At 65.0% G+C, this 9266-nt stretch overlaps 1 protein-coding gene across 1 annotated transcript in view; it reads left to right on the top strand.

Annotated features, from left to right (window-relative positions):
• The first annotated feature begins 297 nt into the window (after window positions 1-297).
• Window positions 298-9266, top strand: part of PTPRN (protein tyrosine phosphatase receptor type N) — a 55400-nt gene continuing 46431 nt past the window's right edge. Inside the window, exon 1 of the mRNA XM_075069840.1 lies at window positions 298-367. Coding sequence (XP_074925941.1) covers window positions 298-367 — 70 coding nt within the window. The remainder of the gene's footprint in view (window positions 368-9266) is intronic.

The following is a 9266-nucleotide window of genomic DNA, read 5'->3' as shown; positions in this document are numbered from 1 at the left end:
GCCCCTCTGGATTGTGGCAGCTCCTGGAGCTTTTGAGCTTTCACTGGCCCACAGCTGCAAGGGCAGAGCCTGCCCCCCTGGCCAGGCTCAGGGGCACAAGGCGGGGCACCTGGCTGCAGAGGTGGCTGCTTCTGGGGCTCCTTCCCCCTGCCTAGCCGGCAGCAGGGAGGCGCCGTGCGGAATGGGGCATGACCAGCACTCGCTGATCCGCCGACGGGAGCCCCGGCACGGGGCCGTGGTTTCAGCCCCTCCCCAGAGCCCAGCCGTGAACACCCCCACTCCAACCCCCCGCAAACCATGAGCAGCACCGTGCAGACACAGGACTTGCTGGACGCAAAGCGAGACAGGCAAGAAAGAAGTTTTACGGGTGAGAGGAATTCACTTGGAACTGCTCCCCAGGGGCGTGGTGGGTTCTCCATCTCAGATGGGCTGGATCTCTAAACCAGCTGCTCTCGGGGTGATTGTGGGGCAGGTCGCTGGCCTGTGCTGTGCAGGGCTCAGGCCACATCCACAGTGATCCCTCCCAGCCTTGCAGTCTCTGTCTGACTCTTTAACTCTGGAACCTAATGACGACAGGCGAAAGGACAGAATTGTTAGCTGCTGCTCCTGGCGGCAGAAACCTCCAGCTCCAGCAGGGGGATGAGGCCGTGGCTCTAAAGGGGCAGGTTGCAAAATGTTCACTCCCTAAAACAGGAGAGGGGAGAGAAGGGAGCGGGGGTGCGTCTGCTGGGGGGGAAGCAGAAGCTTTTTGGGGGGTATCAGACAGGCAGAGGCTGTATGGCTGGAGGGGAAGATCTTGCAGAGCTGAGCCAGGAGATGGACGTTTGTTTCTAACTGCCCCAGGAACTGGTCCTGCTCTAGGGGCAGAACAGGTGAGGGCCCCTCTCGGGCAGAGCCCCGTGGCTGAGCTGGCGGGACGGGGTGACCCACAGCTTTTGCTATGCGTTCTGCTCCCAGAGTGACCATTCCCCTCCCACGCAGAGTGGAGAAGCCCCTGGCTGAGCCCCCTTGGGCTGCACACTGGGTCGATGTCCCAGCAACCAGGGCTTGGCAAAGGGCCAAACATTTCCCCTTTAGAAACGCAGCCTCGTCCCCCTGGGGCCTGAGGTTCCCGCTTCATGATCAGGCAGGGAGGGGGTGAGCCACAGCTTCTCCCCTCTGCCTGCTCTGGCTTCGCTCAGCTCCAGCTGCTGGGCGGTGAGTCTGGACCCCACAGCACACGGGCTGCGCCCTGGCTGGCGGCCCTGGCATGCAGGCTGTGGGGCAGGGAGAGGACGCCAGGAGGGTGGCTGACCCTTCTGGCCTCTTGTCTGCAGATGTGATCCCCAGAGCATGGCTTGCTGTGAAGCTGCCTCGGCTGGCTGCTTGCCCCGCCCCGCCCCGCCCCAGCCCAGCGCTGCGCTTGTGAAGGAGCTGGGGGGCTGCAGTTCAGTGCTACGGTACCAGCCCCCCCGGGCTCCGCAGGGATCTGGCCAAGACTGTGACACTCTGTCCTGATGAAATCGGTGGGGCGCCTGCAGGCAGGGCTGGGCGGCCATAATGCCACCAGACAGCAGCGGCGATGGGGAGACGCTGCTCCCCTGGGTCGTTGCCTTGCGTCCAGCTCCTGGCCTTGGACAGACCCCTGGCCAGCGAGCTCAGTGGGGCAGGGCCTGGCTGGTCTGCAAGCAGCTCTGGCGACGGCATCGCCCTCGTCCTTCAGGCTACACCCATCAGTGGCGGGTGGGGCGTCCTGCCTCGGGCGCCATTCGCCACCTACAGTCCCGAGCAATGCACCACTCAGCTGGGGCCAGGCTCTTAGGGTGTGGCTCGGCAACGTCTCGCCCTGTGCCCCCAGGTGCAGGGGTCTGCATTGCCCACTGCCAGGGGCATTCACCAGCCAACAGCCCACGTGCTAACTGCTGAGCTGTGGGGCGACCCCCAGCCCAGCTGCTTGCAGGGTGCCAGGTCAGCACAGGCCTGAGCAGCCAGCACACTGGAGCTGAAAGTTCCTGCCTTTAACTGCTGGAAGGGAGCCAAGAGCCCCCCCAGCTGAACCCAAGAGCCTCCCTCCGGTGCCAAGACTGGCCACCAGCCCTTGGCACTGGAGCCCCCCCAGATCCTACCTGGTGGAGCCTGAGCCAGGCCTTTGCTGCAGAGAAACAGGCGGCATCTCTCGTGTCCGAAGCCCAGCTGAATGGCCGTGTGCCCCTTATTGCATGGTGCTGGCCCCACAGCTCTGTGACTAGAAGCCCCTAGGAGCTGATACTCTGTGTGGGGCCGCGAGATGGGACCCCAGAGGCCAGCAGCATCATGAGTCGGGGGCAGGGAGGCTGGTCCCTGTCTACATTGTAGGCAGCTGGGTCCTGCTCCTTTCACCCTGCAGAGTGGGGTGGGGCTGCAGAGGGCAGGGCAGAAGTTCTGTGGGGCAGCAGGCCAAGACTCTCCTGTCTAACAAAGTTCCTTGGTCATGTTAGACTAAAGCTGCTTTCAGTGATTCCTCCCTTCGCAGGGCACCGGCTTGGCTGGGCCCGGAGGAGCCACCCCCGGACGGCACTGCCAGCTGCTGGCTCTGAACCTGCCTCCAGCCACACGCCAGTATTTGTACAACGTGACCAGCCTGGCTTCTCTGTCATCGCCTGTGCCAGGCTGCGTTACGGCCCTGGGGGCGAGGAGCCGTTGGCTAATGTTCGTAAAGGACCGATTGGTTCAGTAGAGCGGCTGCCCTGCCCCGGGGAAGGCTGAAAAGCACTTTCTGTTGCGGCTCTAAATACCTCATGTTGGTTCACCTTGCTGTGAAAGGGGCAGGAGCTCCCCGGGGGTGCAGGTTTGGGGAGGGGTCGGGCTTTGGGGTCCTTGGAGCAAGGGGTGTCTGAACTACCTCCCCTAGAAGCACCGTGTTCCCCAAGCAATTGGTTCTGCTTTAGGTGCCCGGCTGGAGCTCCAGCTGCAGCTCTAATCAGCCCCAGCCTGTCTGTCGCGTGGCGTTTCTCCCAGCTGCCGCCTGGGTGAGCAGTGAAGGAAGAGCCCGGCTCCGGGACCAGCCCGGCTTGGAGACGCATCGGGCACAAAGCCGAGGCGAGAGGGTTTTCAGGCACAGGAACTGGGCGGCTCAAAGGACATGCGGTGGTTCTGGAACCTGCCCTGCCCCCATGTGCTATGGGTTCACACACCCCCTGGCAAATGATCCCTGTCTCTCCTGCAATGGGCAAGGCCTTGCCCACAGGGGAGTGGTGCTGGCCTGCTCTGGGGGTGGGATCCGGGATCCAGGCGTGAGGTGGTCTATGGTTTAATAGGGGTGAAGCTATTTATTGATATCACTCCCTACGAGCCCTCGTCATGCAGCAGGACCCCTGTCCGCCGTACCACCCTGCCCCATTGTCAGCCCTGCCTCGTTACCCCGCCCTGCCCCATTGTCAGCCCCTCCCGTCTGCATTGCCCCGCCCTGCCCCATTGCCAACCGCCTCGTTACCCCAGCCAGCCCCCGTTACCCCGCCCTACCCATTGTCAACCCTGCCTCCGTTAACCACCAGCCAGCCCTGTTACCCCCCCGCCCTGCCCATTGGTCAGCCCACTGGCCTCGTTACCTCGCCGCACCCTTACCGCCGCCCCATTGTCAAGCCATGCCTCGTCGCAAGCCCCGTTAAAAGCCCTTTCGGGCCCTCATTGCAACCGCCTCGTTACCCCTCAGCCACACCCGTTACCACGCCGCCCATTGTCCGCCCAGCCCGTCTGCAATTGCCCCGCCCCTGCCCCATTGTCAACGCCTCGTTACCCCCAGCCAGCCCGTTACCGCTCGCTCGCCATTGTCACAGCCCTCGTACGCCAGCCTTTAGCGCCGCCTGCCCCATTGTCAACCCGTGCCTCGTTACCCAGCCAGCCCCGTTACCCGCACTGCCCCATTGTCACACCTGCCTCGGTACCCCACCCAGCCCCGTTACCCCGCCCTGCCACATTGTCCAACCCCTGCTCGTTACCCCAGCCAGCCCCTTACCCCCCCTGCCCCATTGTCAACCCGCCTCGTTACCCAGCCAGCCCCGTACCTCCCGTCCCTGCCGCCATTGTCAACCCTGCCTCGTTACCCCACCCAGCCCCGTTACCCCGCCTGCCCCATTGCCAACCCTGCCTCGACCCCAGCCAGCCCAGTTAACCACGCGCCGCCCTGCCCCATTGTCAACCCTGCGCATCGTTACCCCACCCAGCCCCGTTACCCGCCCGCCTTTGTCAGCCCCTCCCTCTGCATTGCCCCGCCTCTGTCCCCATTGCCAACACGCCTCGTACCCCAGCCACGCCCCGTACTTCCGCCCTGCCCCATTGTCAAACCCTGCCTCGTTACCCCCAGCCACCCCGTTAACCCCGCCTCCCGCATGTCAACCATGCTCGTTACCCACCCAGCACCGTTACCCACCCCTCCCATTGTGCCCCTCCCGTCTGCATGCCCGCCCCTGCCCCGTGCACCGCCTCGTTTACCCAGCCAGCCCACCAGTACTCCGCCCTGCCCATTGTCAACCCTGCCTCGTTACGCATCCAGCAGCCCGTTACCCCGCCCGTGCCCCATTGTCACCATGCTCGTTACTCACCACCCAGCCCCGTTACCGCCCCTGCCCCATTGTCAGCCCCTCCCGCTGCCATTGCCACCGCCTGCCCCAATTGTCACCCTGCCTCGTTACCAGCCAGCCCCGTTACCCCGACCTGCACCAATTGGTCAACCCTGCCTCGTACCCACCAGCCCCGTTACCGCCGCCCTCCCCATTGAGTCAACCCGGCCCATCGTTACCACCAGCCAGCCCCGTACCACCGACCTGGCCCATTGTCAGCCCAGCCCGTCTGCTGCCCGCCCTGCCCCACTTGCCAACCGCCTCGTTACCAGCCACCCCGGTACCACCCCCTGCCCCAGTTGTCAGCCCCTCCCGTCTGCATTGCCCGACCCTGCCCATGTCAACCCGCCCGTTACCCCAGCCAGCCCCGTTACCACCGGCCCTGCCATTGTCCAAACCCTGCCCTCGGTACCCCAGCCACCCGTTACCTCACTTCCCACCAACGGCATCAGAGAGCAGCGAGCACAGGGCCGCAGGGAGGCTTGGTCAGCCCTGCCGACTGTGGACTGCTCTTCTAGTCATATTGAACTTTATGGGGCTCAGTCGGAAGGGTCAGGCGCTTGGAGGGCACTTGGCAACTTGGCCTCGCACTGCTCCGCCTGTGCCAGAGTCACCTCCTCCGAGGTCTGCCTGGGGCGGGCAGTCTTGCAGGTGGCATGTCTAGATAGCGCGCGAGCCTCACCGCGCGCCTGCCTCCCTACGCGCCAGCACCGCCCCTGCCCAATTGTCAACCCTGCATCCGTGGACCCAGCCCAGGCCGCCGTAGGGTAAGGGACTGGACATATCACACCAGGCGCCATCATCTTGCCTCACTCGCGAAGCTTCTCCTGCACCCACACCGTCACCCTGCTCGTACCCCAGCCACAGCGCCGCGGGACCTCATACACGCCCTGCCTGCCATTGTTCAACCCTGCCTCGTTACAGCCCCGCGTACCCGCCCTGCCCGCACCGCGGTGCCTGCCGTAGCACCGCCGATTACCCGCCCTCCCCATTGTCAACCCAGCCTCGACCAGGGCCAGCCCCGGTACCCCGCACTGGCCCCAGTTTCAACCTGCCCGATTACCGCTCCCAGCCTTACGCCCTGCCCCTGTTGCCAACACTGACCGCTCGTGTGACCCCAGCCGTTGTACATCCCCTGCCCGTTACCCTCATCGTCCCACCCAGCCCCGTTACCCTCGCCCCTGCCCGCCATTGTCAACCCTCCTGCGTTAGCCCACCCAGCCCCGTTACCTGCCCTGCCCCACTGGACTGCCCGCCCACCCCGCTTCCTGCACCGCGACATCTAATTCTGCCCAGGCATACGGTGCGGGGAGGCCAGTGGGTCGGCTCCTGAGAGCCGAGACAACAATTCATCCATGGGCCACCTGGGTGTGAGGGCTGTGTCCCAGGGCTGGGCTGGTATTGGCTTAGATGCGTTACTCTCAGGGAGGCGTCTCTTGAGGAGCAGGAAGCCCGTCCACCTGGTGAGGTGCGTCGGGTTGTACGGACGTGCGGGGACTGTACTCAGAGAGGTGCGTTGTCCTATTGCGCCTAAGTGGGTGATTGGGTGCAGTGGCCAGGGGCTTTGACCCGCTGTTGTGTGAGATGCGGTTGGTCCTCTGTGTCGGAGGGCGGGTCTTTGTCTAAGCGCCCCATTGGTTATCCAAAAGGGGTGTCTGTTCTGCAAGGGGGTCGTTCCTGCAGACATTAGTTGAGCCGGAGGGGCAAGTTCGACTCTAGGTTGCGATTGGCTCTCCGCTTGAGGGGTTGGTCTTAGGCTCCGGGTCTGCGATGGCCCGTCGGTCGGCGGGGCGGGGCGGCACTGGCTGCGGGCGGCGGGAGCGCTTGGGGCTGCGGTGCCCGGGCGTGGATGTGCGGCGCTGAGCCGGCCTGGTCTGATGGGCGGCGCTGCTGCGGGCGCTGCTCTGCCTCCTTCGGCGGCCGGCGGCTGTGCTGCGGGCCGGGGGGGCGGGCCCCCGGAGAAGCGGCCGGGCCGGGCCGGGGGGTGATGGACCCGTGGGGGGCCGGGCCGGGCTGGGGGGTGATGGACCCGTGGGGGGCCGGGTTGGGCTGGGGGGCGCCGGGACCCACGGTGAGACCTGGGCTGGGGGAGCTAGGCTGGCGGAGCGGCATTGGATGGGAAGCGAGGAGGCCGCGGTCCGGCTGGGACCAGTCGGGTTACAGCCAGTGGGGGCTGTGTGAGGGGCGGGTGGGGTTGCTCTCTGAGCACCCTGCCTCTCCGCTCGTCCGGACTCCCATGCATGGGGCAGTGCTGCTGCTCAGACCCCAAGTATAGAGGCTGTGGGGGGGGAGCGAGAGGCAGTCTCCTTTCCTCCTCCCCTGTGCACTGGGTGCCCCAGTAGTGCATGGATTGGGGGAACTGGCTGTAGCCTACACACCTGCCCTGAATACCTGGGCTTAGGGGTGCTGGCTGTGGTGCTCCATTGTGGCTTTTGGAGGGGTCACTGTGTGCATGTGGTGGGGGAGGAAGTGGGATCCCCTCTGTGATGTGTTGGGAGTCCCAGGCTCCCTGCACTGCTCTTAGCTTCCCCCTGGTGGAGCAGGTCATGGGGGGTCAGTTTGGTGGCAATTTCATTCTCCTGTCTCTGATTCACTGGGGCCAGACAGGGACACTTTCCCTCCCAGCCTCTGGGCTCTGCCCCCAGGGTCATTCCACACTCTAGTTCCCTCCAAGGCTGGGCGGAGGCCTGAAAGTCCCTGGCTGCAGGAGTGACCCCATGGGCTGCACCTGGAGGCCCTAATCCTGCTCCCCCAAGGGCTGGGAGCATCGGCAGCGCTGTCAGGGATGGGGCTCGGAGGGGTGGATCCAGCCGGAGGCTTTGCAAACAACCCCCAAGGAATGCAGCTAGGAGCACAAGCAGAGCCCAGGTCCCCCCTCCGTCCCAGGTAGCTAGCTGGATCCCCCTGCTCCCGGCAGGGCGATGACGTCACCCCTTTGCGTGGCTGCCTGTCACGAGGCACGTCACGGAGCTCGCAGGCCCAGCCCCACAGCCCCCCCAGCTCGCACTGCCCTGTAGGATGCTCTAATCTCCTGTCTCAGGCATTATTCCTCCTCTGCTCAGCTGCAGACGTCACTGGGTCCCTGGTCCCTGCCTGTCAGCTCTGGGGAAATGCTTCCCTTCCCGCTGACGCCATCCTAGCTGCTTCCTTCTCCAGCCCGGCTGCCTGTCCCGGTGGTTTCCTGCCCAGGGTCCTGCTGCTGCCCCTTTGTGGTGTCAGCTGCGGGGTCCAGGTGGGCGCCTGGAAGAGGAGAGACGCAGGCTGGTACCTTCCCTCGCCAGGCGAGGTCCCTGGAATCCAAGGGGTTTCATGGCAGGTGCCAGGGATGTGCCAGCCGCCCCCTCCCCAAGCAGCCTCTCCTCTCCTCTCCACCCCCACGCTGGGGCTCTTGTTCCTTGGCTAGGGGGTGCCAGGCCTGCCGATATTGGGGTTCCCCACAGTAGTGGGGCTGAGCTGGGCTTCCTGCATTTCCCAGGCCTGCAGTTGGAAGGGCCCGATCCGGAGTCCCCTCCATGATACTAGGGAAGGAGCTGGAGGTGCTCAGTGCACTCTGTCTGCCCACTGGGCTGGGGTGTCCCCACCAGGCCCCTGTCTGGGCTGGGGCTGGCTTGGGGCTCTACTTGTGCCCCAGCGGGGTTTGCTCCTGCACCGCCCAGCTCTGCTCCCTCCCATAATGCATTGGCCAGTGGGTGCCAGGGGGCTCCCCCAGACCTGCTGCCCAGGGCGTGCCGGTGAACCGGGGTAGGAGCCGTGCTGAGCCTGGTGCTGCACTGGGAGCTTGGGCCGGTGTCATGTCTGGGACCCTGGGACTCAGCGCCCCTGTGTGGAGCTGCCTGCAGCCCTACTGACAGAAGGGTACCTCAGTCCTGAGCCGGGGGAGGCCGTTTGAGGGGAGCAGAGAACAGTGCAGATGCTGCTAGGGATGGAGGGCCGGTCGGCTGGCCGGAGCTGGGATCTGGAGTACTGGGCAGGCAGGGCGGCTCTGAGCTGGATGCAGTGGGTTTGTTGGGGGCGCGGGCGTTGCTCACAGCAGTCCCTCGGCGCAGGCAGAGGTGCGGCTGGAGGCCAGACTGTGATGGGACCCGTGCTGGGCTTGGGAAGGCTTCAGTCTCTGATGAGGGCAGAGAGACTTGGGTGGAGGCTGGGGCCCTGGTGGTGAAATGTTCCAGGTCCCATTGGCCCAGACGCTCCCCGCCCGCTGGCGTACTGGGGTGGAGGCAGGCAGCGAGAGGAGTGAAGGTGCGTCCTGATGCAGAGCATATTAGGCACATGCCCCTGGGCAAGGGGAGGTCTCTGCCCAGCACCCCAGGGTTCCTTAGAGCCCTCGGGAAGGAGAGGGTGAGACTCTGGGGCACTAGGGGCGTGTAGAGGTGCAGGGAGTGCTTGGGCAGGCCCAGGGTGCAAAGTGCCAGCTCCAAAGCTGCCCTGCACTTTACCTTTCTCCTCCCAGACCTTGAAGCCTCGAAAGTCCAAATATTTTGGACATGAAGCACAGCAGGCTCCAGCCAGTCTGAGCTAGGCTGGGGACTTGGCGTATCCAGGCTCCGTAAGCGTGGTGCCCGCCCCATGCCTGGCTCTGCCCCTGCAGCTTCTTCTGGGGCCATTCCTCCTCCCCTCGGGAGGGCCAGACCGAGCTGTGTGGGCTCCCGTGGGAACGAGCGTGGGATGAGCCCCTCAGAGCCTTGCACA

Source organism: Chelonoidis abingdonii, chromosome 10 (assembly GCF_003597395.2).
Source record: "Chelonoidis abingdonii isolate Lonesome George chromosome 10, CheloAbing_2.0, whole genome shotgun sequence".
Taxonomy (NCBI): domain Eukaryota; kingdom Metazoa; phylum Chordata; order Testudines; family Testudinidae; genus Chelonoidis; species Chelonoidis abingdonii.
This window is presented reverse-complemented; position numbering and strand designations above follow the sequence as displayed.